Source organism: Nelusetta ayraudi, unplaced genomic scaffold (genome assembly GCF_046127955.1).
Source record: "Nelusetta ayraudi isolate G7.1 ecotype Tasmania unplaced genomic scaffold, CSIRO-AGI_Nayr_v1 ptg000004l, whole genome shotgun sequence".
NCBI lineage: Eukaryota > Metazoa > Chordata > Actinopteri > Tetraodontiformes > Monacanthidae > Nelusetta > Nelusetta ayraudi.
The window spans coordinates 3,299,794-3,323,461 of NW_027466054.1; the positions used below are offsets into that span (position 1 = coordinate 3,299,794).

At 40.8% G+C, this 23,668-nt stretch overlaps 3 protein-coding genes across 4 annotated transcripts; all 3 read left to right on the forward strand.

Moving 5' to 3' along the window:
• The first annotated feature begins 1,923 nt into the window (after positions 1–1,923).
• LOC142897865 (uncharacterized) lies at positions 1,924–8,978 on the forward strand. Its single transcript, XM_076040491.1, has 19 exons — positions 1,924–2,356; positions 2,463–2,566; positions 3,000–3,154; positions 3,239–3,407; positions 3,492–3,615; positions 3,694–3,803; positions 4,331–4,545; positions 4,652–4,760; positions 4,867–5,109; positions 5,979–6,417; positions 6,495–6,598; positions 6,686–6,840; positions 6,968–7,136; positions 7,247–7,370; positions 7,442–7,551; positions 7,741–7,955; positions 8,063–8,165; positions 8,298–8,504; positions 8,622–8,978. Exons 1-19 carry the CDS (start codon positions 1,976–1,978, stop codon positions 8,701–8,703), a joined length of 3,318 nt encoding a protein of 1,105 aa, XP_075896606.1. The 5' UTR covers positions 1,924–1,975; the 3' UTR covers positions 8,704–8,978.
• Positions 8,979–9,580: 602 nt separating this feature from the next.
• Positions 9,581–14,970, forward strand: LOC142900402 (solute carrier family 22 member 7-like). Of its 2 annotated transcripts, none has more exons than XM_076044679.1 (9): positions 9,581–10,140; positions 10,748–10,851; positions 11,585–11,739; positions 11,862–12,030; positions 12,125–12,248; positions 12,338–12,447; positions 13,518–13,732; positions 13,822–13,930; positions 14,431–14,970. In XM_076044679.1, exons 1-9 carry the CDS (start codon positions 9,760–9,762, stop codon positions 14,648–14,650), a joined length of 1,587 nt encoding a protein of 528 aa, XP_075900794.1. In that variant the 5' UTR covers positions 9,581–9,759; the 3' UTR covers positions 14,651–14,970. The 2 variants fall into 2 exon arrangements, with proteins under 2 accessions (XP_075900794.1, XP_075900802.1); XM_076044687.1 differs by having other exon boundaries at positions 11,648–11,739.
• A 2,178-nt stretch (positions 14,971–17,148) lies between these two features.
• LOC142900459 (solute carrier family 22 member 7-like) lies at positions 17,149–21,168 on the forward strand. The gene is made up of 10 exons (XM_076044757.1): positions 17,149–17,782; positions 17,996–18,099; positions 18,747–18,901; positions 19,001–19,169; positions 19,268–19,391; positions 19,517–19,635; positions 19,876–20,090; positions 20,188–20,296; positions 20,413–20,664; positions 20,776–21,168. Exons 1-10 carry the CDS (start codon positions 17,408–17,410, stop codon positions 20,795–20,797), a joined length of 1,644 nt encoding a protein of 547 aa, XP_075900872.1. The 5' UTR covers positions 17,149–17,407; the 3' UTR covers positions 20,798–21,168.
• Positions 21,169–23,668: the final 2,500 nt, after the last annotated feature.

The window sequence follows — 23,668 nt, forward strand, 5'->3', positions numbered from 1 at the left end:
TTCTTTCATTCCATGTCCCTAACTGAAGGACATAAAAAGGAAACAAATTGCGGGCAAGTTCGCCCGTGCACTAACTGGTAAATCGTATTATTTAATCAATGACGGTTCAGTCTAATAAATCAGGTTTGTCCGAATTGACCAAATCTGTGCAAACATCCACTCTTCAGAGTCAGTGGATGGCAAAACATTGCTTTGAGGAATTTGTAAAAGAGGAAGGAAAAGAAGAGAAAAATGAAATACCTCTTCAGTCAGTATCCATATTATGAAAGCTGCTGTTTTGGCTGCAGGCCGGACAACGGACTGGAGGATGAGAGCCTTTGTTACAGGTTGTAGATCCTTAGGTCGCCTGCTCACAGTGTAGCTGTACCCGTTCTTGTATGCCTGCCTATTTAAAGAGAGACATTCCTGCCCCCATCCTCCTCCCAGACACAGTTCAGTTGCGATCGTGCAGGTGCGAGACGCCACCATAATGAGCTTCAACAATGTCGCGAGTCTATTAAAAGTGATTTTAAACTATATTCATTTTATGTCTTATCTATGACTTTTTTACTCTTTAGGTGGGAAAAGATTTTCTTGCAATTCTCCTGTTTAATTAATCTTTTTTCATTCACTGGTAACAAAGTATTATTTATTGAAATATTATTTAAAATCTGTTGCACATAATAACACTAAATGATCAAAATATGTGTAAAAATTGTAAAGTATATGAAGTACTCATCCTATACCGCCATGAAGCCTTTTTAACTGTGAATCGATCCTCACATCGGTGGTAATCAGTCAGTATACACATTTTCTGTTGTATTTGCACGTAAATATTGTATTGTCAGTGTAACAAAATTATGTTTATTCACTTGTAAATGAACAAATGGGCAAAATTAAGCTGTGCCTGTGACTCACCTTACTTACAATCTACATCATTAGCCACCTCTGGGAGCCAGTGTCAAACAGGAAAAACTCGATACACACGGTGGAAATTGACATGTGAGAATGTCCACGTTTTAAATGTGTTTCACTGACTCAACAAGGGTGGAACAAGTTACCGTGTTCATGCAGCATTAATGTCTTTCCTTGCTAGTTTTAATTGTCTTACCTGAATTCCATATCGCCATTTGGGTCATTTTTAACCTTAAACTGCATTTCAAAGAGACCATTTACACTAAATAGTTTCCTCAGTCTGAAGTAGAATGTGCTGGCCATTAAGCACATTTCCCATGGCTACCTTGTAACACTTCATAAACTGCACCATATGATGAATTGTTGTCAAGTTCCCCAAAACCAACCATCTACTTTAAATGACGTGCTGACAATTAAACCTAATAAATGTCAGCCACTTTCTTTGATACACCTGCTCAACAAGCAGAAAAAGCAAATCAGCCAGTCACATGGCAGCAACTCAATGCATTTAGGTACACAAGTTCAAAATGAAAACCACAATGGGAAAGAAAGGGGAATGAGGTGACTTTGCCATACTTTGGGCCCAGACTACCCAAGTATTGTTGCTGACCACCTAAATCCATTTAAACCGTCACATAAGTTCTTACAATTATTGTATTTCTTCTGGCAGCATAGTCATATGGCTTATGTCACAAAGCACTTTACATCTCAAACTGGTTTCGATACAATTGTCACCAGACAACTTAGGCAATGTGGAAAAGGAGATTTTGGAGCAGCAACTGTGACGTGATCATAACGTCAGTTGTTCTCAGCACCTTTCTGGCTCTTAGCCACAGAGAATTCCAAGAGAGTCCAATGGGGAGTCCAAACCAGTCCTAGCAAGCTTTAGCAAATAGAGTGGCAGGTGAGTGGATATTTAACATTGTTCAAAAAAAAAGTGAAGAGAAACTACAGAGATGATGATTATGGTCAGTTTGGTTCTGCTGAAAGGGAACAATTATTAACATGGGTAAATAGGTGTGACTGCAAGCTATCAGATCTGTGGCACTTCACTCCCTGTCACCTCTCAGAGCTCAGCAACATGAAATTTGACAGCATACTCTCAGAAATCAATGGATTTGGTAAATTCCAAATCCAGCTATTCCTCATCCAGTTCTTCTCCAGGATCACTCTTCCCTGTCACTTCCTGCTCAACAACTTCATGGCAGCCGTTCCCTCGCACCACTGTAACGTCACTGCTCCGGATAATGGGGGCATCTTCTGGAATCTGACTCAGGAGCAGCAGCTGGTCGTCGGTGTTCCCAAAGAGCAAGATGGGACTCTGAGTTCCTGTCGGATGTTCTCGGAGCCCCAGTACCAACTCCTGTCGGGCAGGAACAGCTCAGAGGATGCAGAGACCGTCCCATGTCACAATGGATGGGTGTACGACCACAGCACGTTCAAATCGACTTTGGCTACAGATGTACGTATTAAAAAGAGTGTGTGAGAGAGAGAAATCTAAGAAATTATGCATTTTGGGAGGGGAATCTTGAGTCCAACTTCTCTTTGCAGTTTTCCCTCTCTTACAGTGGGATCTTGTGTGCAGCAGAAAGGGAATGAACAAGGCCACGGCCACTATTTTCTTCGTTGGCGTAATGTTTGGTGCTCCTTTCTTTGGCTTTCTCAGTGACCGGTAATGTACTTGACAAACCTCAGATGACCCTATCAAGTTGAATTCCCAAATTCCCAAAAACAGGAAAAAAAAACAACCAAAAAAGTTTCTTCTCAAAACCGGATAAAATTGTACGTCAAAATGTGCTTTAGAATTGCATGAAGAGTATAAAAGTAACTAAAAACATACGTTTGGTTTCCGTTGCTAATCATGTAACTTTTTTGTGTTGGATGGCTCACTGTAAACTATGCCCTGCTTGCTTCGCCTTTAACAGAGTTTCTCATTACAGTTCAGCCAATGATTAAAACAGGTGGCTTATTTTCAACTCAAAGAGTTAAGAAATCAGAGTGCTCAATTATATGGTGCTTACAGCACTACATTGTTGCATTCGAGTAACGTACACCTTATTGTTTTGTAAGTAGGTTTTGGTTTGTAACATCTTCCTTGTTTCCAGGTTTGGTCGACGGCCTCTTCTCTTGGTGTCTTATGTGTCCACCATGGTGTTTTCACTACTCAGTGCCTTCTCCACTTCATACATTATGTTTGCCATTGTAAGATTTTTAGCTGGGGCATCACTTTCTGGAATCAGTATTATTTCTAGTGTTTTAAGTAAGTGTGCTCGTGCTAATGTTTCAAACTCGCTTTGTCTGTTCAAAATTCTGTTTTAACAAAAGTCGCACTAACATCCTCCAGATGTCGAGTGGGTCAACATTGACCGCAGGACCTTCAGCGTTGTAATTTTAAGCCTGGACTGGAGTTTGGGCACCTGGATTTTAGTTCTTCTGTCATATTTTGTTAATGAGTGGAGGATGCTAATCCTGGCAGTGACCTCACCGCTGCTACTCTCGGTCATTGCATGGCGGTATTTGAGTCACACATTTCACACATTATCATTAATAATTTTTTCAAATCTATCCCCGTAAACTGATCTTGCATCTTCTTTCAGGTGGCTCCCAGAGTCTGCACGTTGGCTCTTAGCCAATGGGAGGACAGATGAAGCACATAAGTACTTACGGAAATGTGCAGAGACAAACAACAAAGCAAAGCTCATGGATTCCATCACACCTGAGGCACATGGATTGTACTTAAATGCTAACAATTGAAGTAAATGAGCAGTGTGGTTATTTTTCTGTGCCACTATCTTACAGGCATTACTGGAATCTGTACAAGACAACACTGTTGAGAAGAATTACACAGCAGCTGACATCTTTAGAACCCCAAGGATGAGGAAAATTTCCATATGTTTAGGGATAGTATGGTGAGTGTCACTTTGGGGATTGATTAGATGGATGACAGTCTCATGTCGCTGAAATGTGGAGTCATAGAAGGTTGACCAGCCTGATTTTACACAAAGAATGAATACAAACACCTATGATCTCCTCACAACCTTCACATCAAGTCAATCTGAATATGTTTCGTTACCAGTCACACATGCCAGTCATGATTTCATCACTGTTAATTAGTGAAATTTACATTTATACTGTGGTCGCTTTCTAAGACTGGGCTGAAGTTACGGTTTACACATGTTACCCTTGTTAATGCTAGATTAGGCTAACCAGTTGGGAGCTCTGTTTACTCCTTTCTTTGAATCCACTAAGAGTGGGAGAAAATCTGACAAAACTGGCATCATCTGAAAGCTGTAGTCTAAAAATGACGTGTAGACAGTGAGAATCAGTGCAACGCTATGTATGTTTGTGTATTTCTGTTGTTGTGTGATGTCAGTGCTTGGCTCAGAATCACCGAGAATGAATGCATACCAGTGGATCTCACTTGTTCATTTTGTAGGTACGGAGTGGCATTCACATACTACGGGATAACCTTGAATATCACTGGGTTCGGACTGAACATATACCTCACACAATTTTTGTTTGCGGTAATCGAAGTGCCAATGAAGGTCGGTGTGTATTTCTTCATTGAGAAAATTGGCAGAAGGTTTGGGGAGATGGCATCCCTGGTCTCAACTGGTGTCTGTCTCTTCATTAACCTATTTGTCCCCAAAGGTTACTATTTTTTTTTAATATCCTATATATATCTCACAGGATAACAATGCCTTTTTTGTTTTTAACTTTCCAATTCTTTCCCTGACTTTCACAATTTGCCACCTAGATAAGTGGATTACTCGTACTATTGTGGCAGTTCTTGGGAAGGCTTTGTCAGAATCCTCATTCACAATCATCTTCCTCTACACAGCTGAGCTCTTTCCAACGGTTGTACGGTCAGTCTTTGATCATTTCAGAAGCAGGTCTAACCACATGCACAAATGAGAGCGTCAAAATGAATCTCATCGCTTCGCTTTTTCTCTCACTCTCACTCCCTTTTAGACAAAATGGCATTGGTTTCACATCATTTATTGCACGGCTGGGTGTGTCCATATCACCACTCATCATGCTATTGGAGGACGTGTGGAACCTCCTTCCTTCAGTCATTTACTGTGTTGTGGCAGTTGGATGTGGTTTGGTAAGCATCCTTCTGCCAGAGACCCTCCATACCAGACTGCCAGAGACTATTGAAGACATCGAGAAACCGAGGAAAAGAAGAAGTCTGTCAGAGGAAAACTGCAGTTGAATGTCCAGTAACATACTGTAACGGCTGGATAACAATCCATTCAAAATTGACAAAATAATAAACTGCGTATGGACCTCTAATTTTCATCACACAGTCGATTTACGTGTTTTGCCTCTGACAAAAATGCTTCCACCGTTTTGCATAAACAAATAATATACCAGTCCAGGTTTGTCAGCAAGGTTGACTTCATCAGAAACACAAGCACATGACTGCTAAAAAGCTGAGCATGCTTGAAATAGAACTGAAAGTAAAGGTCTTGTTTGAGAAAAAAAAAGTCTTATTTTATGTCCATTTCAACACTAAGTTGATGGGTGACACGCTGTTTGAGAATTGTATCCTCACTTCTGTGACTGTAGCATAAAAACTGATGACTCTTTTTTCAGAGAGCTCCTCTGACACTGTTGTGCAATTCCATGCACAACATGGAATAAAATGACTCTAAAATATCCTTTTTTGTGTGGTGATTCTTTTTCACACCAAATTAGGTGAGGGCATCACAACTCCATCATGACAGAATTAAAAATACTTAAATGAACAAACTAAAAGCCTTCTCAATCCAACTCTACAGCTTTTTGTCTCACGGAATGTTTATCGCTCATTTTTTTGTGAATTATTTCATTTCATTTCAATTCCTGCCATTAACCCACTTTTACACAAGGGACCCATGCGATGAGCAGAGAGCGCAGGGTGGGTACTGATGCAATGCAGGCAGAGACAACCCTTTCTGACAGTTTACCTTTACACTGGCGGAGATAATGATTTTCGTTGTTTTAATCTGTCACCAGTTATGTTGAGTGAATATAAATAACAGATTTCTCCTTGCAACACACGCAACACATTGACCAGCAGCACACAGCGGCGTGTAAAGTGGTGCAGCTTTGGGCCCGAGCGGACTTCTACGAGGATCGTTCCTTTACAGAAAAATGAGTTTCGACAATGCGCTTGCTGTGGCGGGGGGCTTTGGGAAATTCCAAATGTGGCTCATCTTCTTGACGATCCCGGCTCGAGCCACTCTGCCTCTTAATTACCTGTTGAACAACTTCATAGGGGCCGTTCCCTCTCACCACTGTAACGTCGACTCCCTGGACGACAGAGGTGTTTTCAGGAATTTATCCCAGGAAGAGAAGCTGCGAGTTAGCATCCCAGTCGGGCAGGGTGGAATGCTGGACTCCTGTGTGATGTTTGCGGAGCCTCAGTATCACCTGATGCTGCAGAACTCCTCCAACGCCACGAGTCTTCCAACGGTGCCATGTCAGCGAGGATGGGTGCATGACAACAGCACATTCAGGGATACTGTGGCCACAGAGGTGAATTTGACCTCTTTCATTGTATGTTCATTTGATATTAAGACCATTCTTTTTAAGACTTATCATATCCTTCACAGTGGGACCTAGTTTGTGATAAAAGAAAGCTGAACAGAACATTAGCCACTGTCTTCTTCATCGGACTCATGTTCGGAGCAGCCTTGTTTGGTTATCTCAGCGACAAGTAATTTTTTTTAAATTATCTTTATGAACAGTAGTGTTATTATTTTGACACAAAGATGGCAGATTTTAACTTTTTTTTGTCCCAAAGCTTTGGCAGGAAAAAGGCACTCCTGGTGGCATACCTGACAGCAGGCATTTTTGGATTCATAAGCGCCTTCTCAAATAGTTTCATCATGTTTGGGGCCATGAGGTTCTTCACTGGAATGGGCCTTTCTGGAGTGTCTATCATCACCATCGCCCTAAGTTGGTTGGCTGTGTAATTGATTTGTTTAATTTTAAAGTTTAAGTTATAATCATGTGCCTTTCTTCTTATAAAAACACTTTACTGATTGAACTAATGTTTGTTATTGTTTACTATTATTTGTTGCAGTTATTGAATGGGTGGACGTAAGTCATCGTGTGGCGGCGATCGTTTTAGTCAGCCTGGATTGGAGTGTTTTTGTTTCTGTACTTTCTGCCATTGCTTACTTGATCAATGACTGGAGGTCCCTGACTGCTGCAGCGATAAGTCCAATGTTTTTGGCCATCATCTGTTGGTGGTACGAAGAAAAGCCCACCTATTATTGACAATTTTTCCATCATTTTGGTTGTGGTGACTTTGCATCACACTAGTTTTGCTGAAAAACTCACGTTCGTGCAAATCCTACAGGTGGGTCCCTGAGTCTGCCAGATGGCTGATTGCGAATGGAGAGGTGAAGAAAGCTCATTACTACCTGAGCCAGTGTGCCAGAGTCAATGGCAGAGAGCAAGGCACGGACGACCTAAAGCCTGAGGTACAAACATTTGCACGGGTTGACCATTTCTATTAAAAGATATAACTAATTATTTCATTTCTGGTGTCTAGGTGTTGTCCAAAGTAATAGTTGTAGAAAATGAGGGCAGAAAATATTCTTATTTGGACCTGGTGAGGACACCCAAAATTAGGAGACTGGCTCTTCTTTCTGGCTTTCTCTGGTGTGTACATTCATTTCTTGTGACTTAGAACAACTGAGATTTGTCTTTTCATGTTATACATGCCAATCAACTTTATACTCGCTGGACTGCGAACACTGATTTAGGGCAGTCATTACTTTTTAACTGAAAAAATGCAATAATCAGTAACACACTCCCGCCAGACAGTCGGTGACCTCCTGTTCATTACAGGTTTGCAGTTGCATGCATGTATTATGGAATCAGCTTAAATATCTCTAGCCTGGGATTCAACATCTACCTCTCCCAGTTCCTCTACGGTGTGATTGAAATTCCAGGCAAAGTGTTTGTCTTTCTTACACTGGACAGAATTGGCCGAAGGCCGATTCAGAGTCTAGCAGCAGGTGTGACAAGCATGTGCATACTCTGCAGCATTTTCATCCCAAAAGGTAAACGATGGAAGCCAAACTGTTTAAAGCCGACTTGATCACTGATTACAGGATAAAACAAAAACAAACTAGCTAATTGAACATGTTCTCTTTTTTTCTTTTTAAAGGGTTGTTCCAAGCCATAATTGGAGCATTGGGTAAACTGTTTGCCGAAGCATCTTTTACTGTTTTATACCTGTACACGTCAGAGATTTACCCCACAGTAATCAGGTCAGTAAAGTGCCTCCTGTGAAGCTCATAGAACAATGTGTCCAGCATGGAATGCAGGAGTCCAACCATATAATTGTATTTATGGGAACAGAATGTAGTACCATTTTTTGTCATTTTTCATTTTTAATCCAGGCAAAACGGATTGGGATTCTGTAGCTTCGTGGCACGTATCGGTGTATCTGTGACCACACTGGTCTTCCTCCTTGAAGAGGTGTGGGGCCACTTACCAAGTCTTATTTTCTCCCTCTTTGCTCTTGCTGCAAGTCTGGTAACCTTGTGTCTTCCTGAGACCAAGAACATCCGTCTTCCAGAAACCCTAGAGGATGTGGAACAGACAAGGTACCAGACCCGTTTCAGGATTAAAGCTCAATGTGTTGTTGTTTTTTTCCTTTCTTTCTTTCTTTTTTACACTTCTATGTTATTCAGTTACAAATAAAGATGTCCTTTGTGTTGCAGAAGACGTTCCACCCTGACCTCTGAGGAAAAGGCGATGTCATATTCAGAACTGAAGACCGAAGTGTCTCACAGCAATGAATGAAATGTAGTTAGAGAATAGGATTTCATTTAGATTTATTCATATTTACTTCCTTTTGTGTGATATGAAGTTTTTTTCAACCGTGCTGCCAAAAACAGCTATCAAAAAGCACAGTTGAATATGACAATCTCCACATTTCCGCAATCTCTACATTTTTACGCACCAACTCTATCTCCTATTCATTTTTTACTTGTGTTTGCATTTGATAATTTGCCCTTCCATTTTTTTCATCTTTCAATTTTTTTTTTTTTTTTAATTCTATACTTCCATACATGTAATTCATTCATTAAATCATGGATGAATCATGAATCATGGAATTCATGGAATTCATGGAATAAATTCAGGTAATCAGCTTCTCCTAAGTGGCAGCAACAACAGTTTCTCTCTATTCAACTGTGTCCTTCTCAAAGCTACAGTCTTTTTTTTCCGAACACATTTTGCTAAGTCGAGTGAAAATATGACAAGACAATACAGTATTTTGACTTTATTGTCTTCATTAACGTTGCCAATACAGATGCCTGGATCTTTAATAAAGCCAGACTGAAGCCCATTGCTACTGCAGAATTTTTTATTTTTTTTTAACTTCTATTGAACTTTCAATTAAATTCCTTAGTGGTGTGGGATTACTAAAGTGCATAAAATATAATGTATAATATATATATATAAATGTATATACATACATATTGTATATAATGTATATACATATCTATATATATACACAATAAATATGTATATAAAGATATGTACATAAATACATACACATATATACAAACACACACACACACTGAATGAAACTGAGTTTAGGGGCAATAGATTTGAAAATTGGTTGACCAGTAAGTCTCTGCACAGGGCAGTGAACAAACCCATTGGAGTTGCACCAAACAGTTTTCTTTTCTTCCATACATAATGTTGGGAATAGACCAAGTATGCAACTGCTCAGTTGGGTTCCATAAAATGGTAAAATCAGTATAGTGGGTAATAATTAACTGGTGCAACTGACTGTGTCAACTGGCAGCCGCAACGCTCATTTCACCGTCGACTCTCTCAGAGCTCAGCAACATGAAATTTGACAGCGCACTCTCAGAGGGTGCTGGATTTGGCAAATTCCAAATCCAGCTATTCCTCATCCAGTTCCTCTCCAGGATGACTCTTCCCTGTCACTTCCTGCTCAACAACTTCATTGCAGCCGTTCCCTCGCACCACTGTAACATCACTGCTCTGGATAATGTGGGCGTCTTCTGGAATCTGACTCAGGAGCAGCAGCTGGTCGTCGGTGTTCCCAAAGAGCAAGATGGGACTCTGAGCTCCTGTCGGATGTTCTCGGAGCCCCAGTACCAACTCCTGTCGGGCCGGGAGAGCTCCGAGGACGCAGAGATCGTTCCATGTCGTAATGGATTGGTGTACGACAAGAGCACGTTCAGATCTACTTTGGCTACAGAGGTCAGTGTCTGCAGTGAATTAGACGGATCAACAGCAGAAAAACACAAGAACCACAGTCACAGTCGTCTGCCCTTTGGCCTCCAACTAATGATATGAAATGAATCCCAGGCTCCTGCTGCGTGTTGCTTTGCAAAATGTGACAAACTCAATGGGACATCACCACTGCAGCTCACAGCGCTGAGCAGTGCTCACTGTTAGAGAATGTGGAGCTGCTGCAGCAGGAAGCTTCACTCTGACTGTCTGAGCATCCAACAATTTTCAATCATAAACATTTGCATGTTTATGCATGTTCATCTAAAGAATGCCACATGCAGTGTCGCCCCTTCATGCAACATGTGTGTTGTTAATTTAATGCAGCTGCACATGTAGCTAACTGCATGACTCTGGCCCCTTTGCAATGTACATGTACCGAGGCCCAACAGGTTAAGTAAGAGCATAAAACTTTTCACGCCACTTTATTTCTTTAGTTGTTTTAAATGCATTTAATTATTATTATATTTTATCGAGAACCAGTGTGATTGGCCCCATTGTTTTCAGCTTAAGTTTGACTTTTGAAGACTGAACAACAATAAAATGATCAAGTCTACTGTGACTGGTTTCTTTACAGTGGGATCTCGTGTGTAGCAGAAAATTGATGAACAAAGCAACGGCCACTGCTTTTTTCATTGGCGTTATGGTGGGTTCCCCTTTATTTGGGTACCTCAGTGACCGGTAAGACTGTTTATTTTTCATTTTCATGAAAACCACCATGCCAAGCCAACAGGTCTGAAAGTCTAAAACATCTCCCAATTTCTGCAACAAATCCTACATAGGACATAAAAGAAGGTTAAATCACTTACATTTCAGATGAAATTTGTTTCGTCCTAACCCTAACCTAGAAATGTATTTGGGGGCACAGTGCAACCTTTCTCAAACCCAATTGCCATTTCATCAGATCAGTAATACCCACTGAGTAATCTGAGCCAAAACCATATAATTAAACTGCCCTTTGTTCTGTTTTATCTTCGCTGTCACCCAGGCACTGCTGCTGCTGAGCTTGTACTTTTTCTCCCCCTTGTGGTCTCATTCAGTTGCAAAGATTCTTCTCTTCGGGACAGAGACATGGGTAGCCACCCTTTGTCCAGTCATTTACATCAATTTACAAAGCATTAAAATGATTGTCATGCAAGTAAAAGAAGGAGGGATGATAAATCACCACAGGAAGTTAGGTCTTAAAAACCACAGCTTTGCTACCTGTTCAAGATTTCCATCTGCTATTTTTCCCTTGATTGAGGGTGCGTATAAATGATGCATGGGTCGGAAAGGTCAGCAATAAAAAGTATTGCCAGCCTTTATTAAACAAAGCCTATGTCTGCACTGTCATGGGTGGGATTAGAAGCAAGATTTATTATTTTGTATCTTTAATCTGTTAATGTGACCACAGTCTATCATTTCTGGGTTCCAGGTTCGGTAGACGACCCCTCCTCTTGGTGTCTTATTTGTCCACCATGACTTTTGCGGTGCTCAGCGCCCTGTCAACTTCGTTCCTGATGTTTGCCATCATGAGATTTCTCACGGGGATGTGTCTTACAGGAATAGCAATCATCTCATTTGTTTTAAGTAAGTGCATTTTTATATATTTATCATGCTCAAATAGCATCAGCCTGTGTCTTTGGTCTTTCATCCCTCTCTGAACAAACTATTTGTCTCTTTGAGGTAAAATGTTTCCCAACTTATTCCAGATGTTGAGTGGGTCAACATTGACCGTAGGACATTTGCTGGCATAATCATAAGCCTGGATGTGTCTCTTGGGAGTTGTATCTTGCCTGCAATAGCATACTTTGTCAATGAGTGGAGGATGCTAATCCTGGCAGTGACCTCACCGCTGCTACTCTCTGTCATTGCATGGCGGTATTTGACTTCTTTTTTTTTTAACCTTACACTCACACAAGTTATCAGTCTCCACTGCACTGTTCCACTGAGTTTGCTTTCTGTCTTGCACCAGGTGGCTGCCAGAGTCTGCACGGTGGCTCTCAGCCAACGGGAGGGCAGAAGCCGCCCATCAGTACATCATGAAATGTGCGGAGATGAACAACAGAACCGAGTACATGGAAGGCATCACGCCTGAGGTGCATTTTGAATTGTTCGACAGTTAAAAACGACAATGAATGCAATTTTAGGATTCATGTGACATTTTGCTCTTTTCCCCATTTTTCAGACACTACTTGAATCTTCACAAGACGAAGCGACAGATGCGAAATACACTTTTGTGGATATTTTCAAAACGCCAAACATTAGGTGGCTTTCTATATGGTTGGGGATCCTTTGGTGAGGGACAATTTCATTTGAAGTATGTACGAATATGTTATGTATATGAATATGTTTAATGTAGACAGAAGGAAGGCCGCAAATGATGGAAAAAAAAACAAAAGCACAACAAAACACAACTTGTGCAGAGGTCAAAAGTTTTGCAGGGGTTGTTGAAAAAAAAAGATAAGCAAAGAATAAATCAATTCTTATATTGAAACACATTTTCTCAGAGAACACACAACGGTGCGGCGAGTCAAAAACCTGACAGGCTGGTTACCAACAGTCCACAGCTGAGCTCCACTTCACAGGTGCAGCAAATCCACTTGATGAGCAGTGACCTGGTGTTTGTGTTAAATAAATTATAATAAGAAGAATAAACGTATTATATCAACCCAATACAACTGAGTCATAAGAATGACCAAATATAAATCCATTCTAGAAATCTCTCCACTGTTTAAAGTCACTGGCCGGCTTGGCTAAGAAAACTGCACAGGAAGGGACAAAAAGTAACATCAATGAAATCCAGATGCAGGTTTAATCTCTTTTAAAACAAACGGAAGATCAAATCCAGACCTTAATCATGCAACTGAGATATTAACTCATCCTCTCATCCACATGTAGTCAGTCTTTTGATCATGATAATAGATCCAAGTCAACTACCAGGCAGTGTTCTTTGCTATAGGGGCATTTCATCAGAACTTAATAGCGTCTTCACATTCAAAACAGCACAGAAGCTGTTTGCTGACTGGGTTTGGCAGCTCCATGAAACACCTTGAATCTTGGCAACTAGTCATGGAAAACACAAACTGATTCAATCATCCTGAACGGTCTGCCAAAGTCAACTAAACGGAATGTTGCTCTGGTCACAAGTTCAAGGGTTGACTTGCCTTTAGAAATGTTTTTTTTGGCCTCTACCATGGGTTATATGAGGATACTGGTATGTCAGTGTGTTTTGTGCCTCCCAGATATATTTTATCAGTGAATGACCATTGATACAAAACAAACTACAGCAACACGATGTTGGTACAAAGTCTTACAGCCAATTGTTATCATGATGCTAATCACGTTCTTCTTCTTTTCCCTTCGAGGTGTGGAGCTCAGATCACGTACTTTGGAATATGGCTGAATATATCAGGGTTCGGAGTAAACATATACCTCACGCAGTTCATATTTGCAGCTATCGAATTCCCAACAAAGACGGGAGCATACTTCTTCATCCAGAGGATTGGCAGAAGGCCTGGCGAGATGGGAGCCCTGCTCTCAACAGGCGTCTGTCTCCTCATCAACTTATTTGTAGCGGAGGGTAATTTGCAGATTTAAAACCATGCACAGTACTAAACCATACTCTCCTCTGCGCTGAAATTGTTGTGTGCTGATGGTTGTTTTATTTAGAGAAGAGGATCATTCGTACTGTTGTGGGCGTCTTTGGAAAGGCCCTGTCAGAGGCATCGTGCGCCATCATCTACCTCTACACCGCTGAACTCTATCCAACAGTCGTGCGGTCAGTTATCAACAACAAATCACTTTACAACCTATCATAACGACACCAAGTGCTTACATTGATTAGATTGCTATTTCACTCAGCCTCCCTCTCCTGAGTTTGCCAGTCAACTGCGGTGGCCTGCACACACAAACCTGGATACCTCGTCCACCTTCTTCTCCGTTGGTTTTTTGAGGATGCTAGCATTCAAGCTAAAAACAAAACGTGCTGTCAGGCGGGCTGGATTGGCCACACCAGGCTTCCTTAGAAATATGGCGGTGCAAGATTTCAGCTAACTGGGAGCAAGACCCTTACTCTGTGTATACTCTTATGTACATATAAGAACCGTTCTCAGGGTAGGAACACCAAATTACCTTTATGGTACTGAGTATACACTTTTATTTATGTATTAATTGGCAGTATACAAAGCTTTTTAATTGATAATTAATAATCAGGCCAAATTTGACACACTGGACCTTTAAATGTAATTTTTGCACTTTAACGTTTGTTTTTATTCACAGACAAAATGGTTTGGGGTACACTTCCTTTGTGGCCTGGCTAGCCGTGTCCGTGTCTCCGTTCATCGTGCTGCTGGAAGACGTGTGGTATCTCCTTCCTGCACTCACTTACTGTGCCGTGGCGTTCGGATCCGGTTTGGTCGCTTCACTCCTGCCAGAGACACTGAACGCCCGACTGCCGGAGACCATCGAGGATATTGAAAGGCCGAGGAAAACACAATGACATTGACTAGCAAGAGTGAACGAACGGATGGTGTTTGATCATTACAATAGTGCAGTTTTGTGGTTTCTGACACTAACTTTTGCCTGTGTTGCAGGTTACAGCCAGCAGAGCAGACTCAATAAAAGTGTTGGCAGTGATGAGCTGAAGTGGAGTTTGTAGGAATGACATGGTGCTGTCAAAAACAATCCAGCTGTGTTACTGCAACACAGTACAACTCTTATGTAGTTGTTACTGTGCGAGAAAATAATCTACGATACATCTCAGCATGTGTGATGCTGCCCAAAAAAATACCTCAATAAACTAAAAGGTTAGGGTCTGAATAGTTTTCAAAAGTCAACAAGTTTTAGTAATTTTCCAATATTTCATTCAACCACAAGTGACAGTTAGCTTGTAGGCATTATATTTATTCCTCAACCTCACCTTCAACTTTTATTTGTAAAGCGCTTAATCACACCCAGAGGCGTCTCAAAGGCTTTTGCTCAGTCAAAAGAGAAAACAACAGCTCCCTCTAGAGCAGCTCGACAGTGGCAGGGCAAAAGTCCCTTGAAATTTTATTGTGGGTAGGCTTGAACTCTCATTACTAACAAAAAATAAATTATGTTTATGTTGTTTGTTATCATTCAATATGTTTAATATATTTTGAAATCCCACTCATGTACTTTATGACTCAGATTTACATTTACACAGAAAATTCGGGGGTTTTTTCAAAGACACTGGGTCGACGTACAGGCGCTGTTTCCTTGACACAGATTTAGTGGGTCATTCCAACTGTGTTGTGTTTGCTGAATCATACACTAGCAACCAGTAAAGGAAGCTCAGTGAAGGAAACTTACTGGCTGCTATCTGGCTGTTGAGAACAATCTCAACTTTGATAAGTGGGTGAGTCAGTGAGCTGCACAGTTTTCATTTTCGTTTCTTGTAAAAAAAAAATTTAAAAAAAAAGTAGGCTTTCACTAGGAAGAACAGATTCTGCTCTTTGACACAGATAACAAAAAGACAAACTTTGCTATTTGTACACTATAAATTACATTAATCAAAATTGATCCCCATTGATCACCGTTACATGTATGAAATCATGCCATAAATGACTATTGGTTAATGGTTTTAGCAGTAGATTAGCTGCAGATGGATGCACACGAAGATCACATGAAACATATAACAGGCCATTATTCCCTTCAGGAACTGGCCTGCAGCTAATGATTAGTGATTTAAATCCTGTGGAAATTTTTTAATGGCTTTAATGACTTAGTTGACTAGCTGAGGGAAGACAAACAGCTTATTTTGTCTTTGTCCCTATTGCACCAACATAAAAAAAAACTAAACTACTCTGATTGTTATAACTTATAATGTTAGTAAATAACCCATAAAGTGAAACCATGCACTGCAAATGTACAACAAAATAACTCAGCTCTCAGTTCTAATTTCTCTTGAACACAGTTCATTTATGGTACGTGAGAATTACGACGAAACTTTTATTATTTTAAACCTGGCACAAACAAACAAAAAAATAGGCCAATGGTTCAATGGTACACAAACTCTCATAATGGTTGTATAATGTGTAGCCAGTTTATTCCTCAGAGTCAATGATTAGTTCAGGCTTGGCCACTGCTGATATGCTTTTGTACAAACTTCACCATTATATGTAGTGTATGTACAACTCAAATATTGTAAAATAGCTTTCTCACAATAAACCCGACACTGGATGTACTGTTGATATTTGTCCCTGCTTTATATTATGGTGGTCAAATGCTAAAGCTGTTTGGTTACTTGGGCGTAAACATAAATAAAACTGAAGAATGTTACAGACAATAACTTCCCAAATCACCAAGGAAGGAACCGTTTTTTTAACAAATCATAAAAAAGCTGTTGCCTCTACCTACTGTACCACCCCTGGTGTTTCATTTAATCAATCATCTGACAGCCACAAGATTTGATTCTACTTTAGTTCACTTTCCTGTGAACGTGACTCAGTGCAGGTAGCCGGACTGGGATATCAGTTTTACGATCACCTTTGTGTGACCACGTGGCGAGAGGGCTTTTGTGCCAGTAGAGAATCTTAAACCTTCTGTGTTGTATTTGTTATTTAAATGCTTTATTTTCTAATAACTAATATTTGATGGAAAACCTAAACAAACGTCCAGCCATATGTGAGCCTTCATGCAGCATGCTCGAGGCTGGATCCTCAATGCTCGCTGGACTTAAAGCTTTGATAAAGCAAGCTACAGTAAAACAAACACACACACAGGACACCGTGACCGTGCGACAAGTCTCAGCTACACACACTGCAGCAGAAAATTACATGACAATACCAAACTCAGGGGCAAATTTCTTTTGTTTGTTTTCTTTTTCACCAGGCCATTTGTGTTGCACCTCGACTCCAAGCCACTAATTCTCCTCCTTTTGTCCCTTTTCTAACGACCGTATTCTCATTTCCTCGGGATTCCCCTGCTGCTTTTATCTCTGTTGTATTACATCTGCTCACACCTCGGGCTCCCTGTTTTCCCCCTCTGAAAACAAAGTCTAGTGGGGGACTGCGCCGCCGCAGTGTTACCTTGCCTCTGCCTAGCCCACTGGATCAGAGCCAAACTATTTTTTTTCTCCACCCACATCTAATCTTAGACACAGACAAAGTATGTAATTGCTCGGGCGGCTTCCACAGAGTGGAAGTATAGTGGATAATAATTAACACAGTGCTGCTGAGTGGGTCAACCGGCCTTAACGCTCATTTCACCGTCGACTCTCTCAGAGCTCAGCAACATGAAATTTGACAGCATACTCTCAGAAATCAATGGATTTGGCAAATTCCAAATCCAGCTATTCCTCATCCAGTTCTTCTCCAGGATCACTCTTCCATGTCACTTCCTGCTCAACAACTTCATGGCAGCCGTTCCATCGCACCACTGCAACGTCACTGCTCTGGATGATGTCTTCTGGAATCTGACTGAGGAGCAGTTGCTGGTGGTCAGCGTTCCCACAGAACAGGATGGGACTCGGAGCTCCTGTCGGATGTTCTTGGAGCCTCAATATCAAATTCTGTTGGGCAGGAACAGCTCAGAGGACGCAAAGACCTTCCCGTGTCAGAATGGATGGGTGTACGACCACAGCACGTTCAGATCCACTGTGGTTACTGAGGTCAGTGTCCCGGCAGATAAACCTGAACAGATCTTTACAGATGTATTTCTGCACTGTGTGAGTCGCAAAGACTAATTGTGTGTTTCATACATGGCACCGGCATTTATCAGATTGGATTGGATTTCGTGATGAAACTTGATTTGAGAGCAACTGAAGACTGTCGCAACAGCACATGTATGAGCACTTTTGTTGCATTCCATCTTTTCGTCACAGTGGGATCTGGTGTGCGACAGAAAATGGATGAGCAAGGCAACAACCACAATTTTCTTTGTTGGTCTAATGATAGGTGCTCCTCTGTTTGGATTTCTCAGCGACAGGTGAGGCCGCAGTATGACAGAGCATGTATGTAAAATGCAACAGGCCAGTTAGCTTTGAACACAGGTCCACTGTGGAGATGAATAATTTACAGCGGCACATGTCACAAATCGAGTTTGTTGAGACTGTACTAGCGCACACATACAGAATAAAGGGGAAGAAAAACAGAGATATCATCAACATTTTATTCTATTGCAGGGCATGGTTGGTTTACCATTTGGAGCTTTTGTAAACACAAGTAGGTTGTGGAACCTGAACTCCATCCACAGATCAAAGGGCTTGTTTTCAGGTGCAAGAGACATTAATTTTTACTGTCTGCATTCCAAATAAATACATGAGAATGTATTCCAGCATTGATCCCATTAAATCCTACAACACATCACAAAACAGTCATTTTATTGTTACGGCAAAACACCTTGTTACCTTGAGGTAATACTGTGGGGAAAAAATGGCTCAGCAGGATTTTCAAAATAAAAGGCAACAACTCAAAGTAGCTAAAAATGACACAGAGCGGTGGATCTTTTTACCAAGCCAGCCCTGAAGAGAACAGTTGCTTTAGAGCTGCTCTCAGTTCTCTGGGAGTGGGAATACCAGGTGTCTTTCATTTCATGTGGAATCTGTAATTATCTGTTTTTTGTTTTATTTTCAGGTTTGGTCGGCGGAAAGTACTCTTGGCGTCCTATTTATCCACCATGTTTTTTGCGCTGCTGAGTGCCTTTTCTGTCTCATACATAATGTTTGTCATCATGAGGTTTTTCACGGGGTTGTCAATTGCTGGAATAAGTATCATCTCTTCAGTTTTAAGTGAGTGCTCAGATAATGAAACACTAAGGTAATCAAACAAAAATGACACTTCATGCATTTTTTTTTTTTTTTTTTTAATTATGTGCTGATATTTCACAGACGTCGAATGGGTCAGTACTAAACACAGGACCCTCTCAGCTTTAATGATGGGGCTGGACGGAACTGTTGGGACCTGGATTCTGGTTGGCTTTGCATATGGGGTGAATGAGTGGAGGATGCTCATCCTGGCAGTGACCTCCCCACTTATACTGTCTGTGATTGTTTGGTGGTATTTGACCTTTACATTTTACAGTTTTTTGTGAGATAAACAGCTGGATTTTATTGAACTGAGACTGAAACTGGCCATATATGTGTTTCTTGCGCCAGGTGGCTTCCAGAATCTGCGCGGTGGCTCCTGGCCAATGGGAAGACAAATGATGCCTATGACTATATCATGAAATGTGCAAAGATGAACAACAGTGAAGATAAAGTGAAAGACTTAAGACCAGAGGTGCATTTATCAACATTTGTATTTTTGTATCTTGTGTACTCGATCACAATATGTAGCAAAGATATTGAAACAAAACGGAATTGTGGAAGACCAGTTTGATTATCTTTTGTCCTTCTATCTCACAGACGTTAATTCAATCTGCAAAAGATAAAACAAAGGATGGCAATGAAAAAAATTACACGTTTGTAGATATTTTTAGGACCCCAAATATAAGGAAACTATCCATATATCTGGGGCTGGTATGGTAAGTGTCTTTTTTTAATCAGAGTTAAATTTTCTTTTAAGGAGAGACTTTGCTTGGTAAAAAAAATGTATTAATTGCCGTTAAATTATTGTTGTGATAGACAGTCCATGACAATTTACATTCACACATCCTCTGAACAATAAGAATAATAAGAAGAATAATAAGAAGAATAATGCTACATAACATGTGTAAAGGTATACTGTTTGTTGTTTATCTTTTAAATGACACATCTCTCTGTAGGTTTGGAGCCGAGCTCACTTATTATGGTATAAGTCTGAATATTGCCGGGTTTGGACTGAGCCTTTTCCTCACACAATTTATATTTGCATCGATGGAGCTGCCAATGAAGATTGTTGTGTTTTATTTACTGAATAAACTGGGGAGAAAGCCAAGCGAGATGGGCGCCCTGTTCTTAACTGCTGTCTTTCTTCTCATCAACATGTTTATTCCAAAAGGTTTGTTCTCAGTTTATGTAATCATGTGTCTGAAAAGAGCTTTTTATTGGTTTTAAAGAAGCCAATTGAAAAAAGAAAATCTCGTTCTTTTTCTTAGATCAGGCGATAGCTCGTACAAGTGTGGCGGTCTTTGGAAAGGCTGTGTCAGAGGCATCCTGCACCATCATGTACCTCTACACAGCTGAACTCTATCCTACAGTCGTACGGTCAGTTGGGCAACAACGCAGCGACAGACCACCATCATTCTATTCATCGGGTCTGCTGTGACTCTGCATGCGTCTGTACTGGTTTAAAAATCATTTCCCACTTTGATCTGTTTCAGACAAAACGGTGTTGGATACACAGCTTTCATAGCACGACTGGGGGTTTCCATGTCTCCTCTCATCATGCTGTTGGAAGACTTCTGGTACCTCCTTCCTGCAGTCACTTACAGCACTGTGGCAGTGATCGCTGGCCTGGTGGCCTCACGGCTTACAGAGACGCTGAATACCAATCTGCCAGAGACTATCGGTGACATTGAAAAACGCAAGGGAAAAGAAAAGGCAGTGTCAGCAGTGTCAATGGAAAATGTCAGGTATCCATTTCGCCACCTTAATAATCCAGACAGGCAAAGAATAATGTTGCATGATGAAACCTCAGTGAGGGGCACAATTCAATGACTGACTGGACTCTTTCTGTGTTGCAGGTTAGCAAGTGGAGACACTTAGTGACCAACAGTATTTGCCCACCTCACGGTGCTGTGCAATTTATTTAGTGTTTAAAAAACAACAACATTGTGTTTACATTACTTTAGGACTTGTTATAACCCTGAGAGATACTCCACACTGTATTTAACACACTCAACTTTAACCTGTCCAGACTAGCATCGAGCTTTTTTTTATGTACAAAAGAACTCCGGATGCTAAAACAAAGCTATGTGCACAAACTTGAAGTGTATCTACATAGTATTTATTGCTTTCAGGTGTCTGAAATGATAAAGAACTAAACAAAAACATTAGTTTCTTTGTTGTTCTGACATTCCACAGAGCTGTAGGGTGATCAAGAAGTTTGTAATAAATCCTATTGTTTTCAAGTACAATGCCTTGATTCTAAACAGAATCATTCTCATCAATTACAAGGTCCAAAGGCGCCAGGCACTGTTGAAAGGCAACTGGCACTGTCTTATTAGTCAAGTATCAGTCCCGTTACATCTTACCAAGTCTTGTGTTACAAAGTAAGACTTAACAAGACAATAGTTAGAGCCTTTGTAAATTTTGATTCAACCACACAATGCCACAAATGGAGTTCCTAAAACACAATTGCTTCAAGAACTAAAGAGGGCCCCTTGGCAAGGACATTACACTTTCGGAGGTTGGGTAAGGGACCATTAGCATTTTAAAGAGAGAAACTGGCATTGGATGACCAATTGGATGACCAATTCTCTGCAGTAGCGTGTACTACCAAAGCTACTCTTTACTGATACTATACTTGCTCACAGAATCAAATACTTTACTTTTACTCTTGCTTTGAAGTGGTTATCATTCAGTAATGTAGGGCAATAGCTTTATACCTTTATAGTTTTCACCTTGAAGTCAAATGGCTAATAAAAATATAAAAAATAAATTATGAACAAAGTTCATTTTATTTTTCACACTCTTTGTCCTATCAGTTTTCAGCTTTTTTTTTTTTTTTTTTTTAATCCAACAGATGTCGCTATTAATCCATGCACAAACACAGCGGACTATGCAGCACATAACTTGGGTCATCATCTACTAATCTGAAGGGCCAGTGAAAGGATGTCCCTTTGCCAGGCTTTGCTGAGGAGCCCAAGTAGCAGACTCGTATGAAAGAGAATTAGGTCCACAAGAAGAGAAAAAAATATAGATTTTTACAAGTTTCAAGTTTTTTCAAGTTTCCATTTCCAGAACAAAGTTGAAGTCAATAAAATCAAAATTTCCAAGAGTAAAGTCGAAATTTCGAGATTGAAGTCAAAATTTCATGATAAAAGGGAAACTTTTGAGAGTGAAGTCAAAATTTCGGAATTAAAGTGGAAATATTGATAATAAAGTAAAATTTCGAGATTAAAGTGGAAATATTGATAATAAAGTAAAATTTTCAAGATTAAAGTCAAAATTTTGTTATTAAAGTCAAAATTTCTGTGGCTGTGGCTCAAGAGGTAGAGCGTGTTGTCCAATCACCGAAAGGTTGGTGGTTCAAATCCTGCTCCATCCTAATCTGTTACTTGTCCTTGAGCAAGACACTTAACCATAAATTGCTCCCAATGGGGCTAGGCAGTGCCTTGCATGGCAGCAGCCTCTCATTCACCCATGTGTGACTGGGTGAATGAGAGGCCTTTGTGAAGCGCTTTGGGGTACCTTGAAGGTGATGGAAAGCGCTATATATGTGCAGTCTATCTAGCCCAGAATGAACACGGAATAGGTATCTGGTGAAGTGAACTGTTGGTGTGAGGTTCTGATATTGGCTGACGGGGACCAGGTGTGCTTAATTACTGATGCAGAGCAGGTGCGGGTGGGGGTGGAAGGCAGGTCAGATTGAGTTAAGTGCAGGGGGTGGGGGGGATATCAGACAAAGAAAAAAAATTAATCTACTGTCAAATCAGCATAGAAATGGAAGCAGAACTGCACAACACACGCTGAGGATGTGTGACGTCATACTCACTTAGGACTTCTACTTCTGAACATGGGCGGACTGGCATACGGGGATACAGGGGATTTCCCCGGTGGGTCGGTGGGCCGGACCATGAGAAAAAGAAAAAGAAAGAGGGGGGGGACAAAGAAAAAAAAAAAAACTATCGCAACGGCCAACCGCGTTGTAGTCCGCACGGGGTCTGGGCTGGGTCGGTTAGCTATTAATGTAATTGACTATACCTGTGTGCACGTATCACACTACCTTTGCTGATAGCCAATCAAAATTTGGTCCACGTGGGTAAGTCCCACCCATTACCTCAGCCTGTTGCAGCTTTGACTTGTCAATCACGCTGCTGTAACGGCGCTTGACATCTTTCGTGGAGGATTCAGAGTTAGCGCTGCTCGGGCAGAACAGCCGGATTTTAGCGAACATGCACCTGAGTCCAGCAGGAAGAATGATGAGTCCGACTCTTGACAGACACGGCAGAGCACGGAAGAGAGACCAGTGGAGCCAGTGACAGAATGATGGTAAGTTATGATTGGAACTTGACGATGCTTTAGGCCAAAATGCTCATTTGGCTGACGTTAGTTAGTTTATGGTTAAAGTTAAAAGTTAGGCCTTGCAGAGAGAACCTTTTGGCGTTAAGGTAAACTTATTCTTCTTGTTGTTGTGCAGACTGATGACAATAATGCTTGTTTGCCTCGTTTGCTTTTTAGCCATACACACTAACTCATGCACTAACACCATACACTGCTATCCTTATATTTTGTTGATAGTGCAATTTTAATAGTTTACTAGCATAATTATCAATGCTACAATTCTTGTAGTCTGAAGATGATCCTGCTGCTGACAGACAGCCGAGGCCTATACTAGAAGTCAGTGCCCTCATCCAGGAGTATTATTTCACCAAAACAAAGCCAGAGACATTAGACCTCGTTTTAAGCAAGACT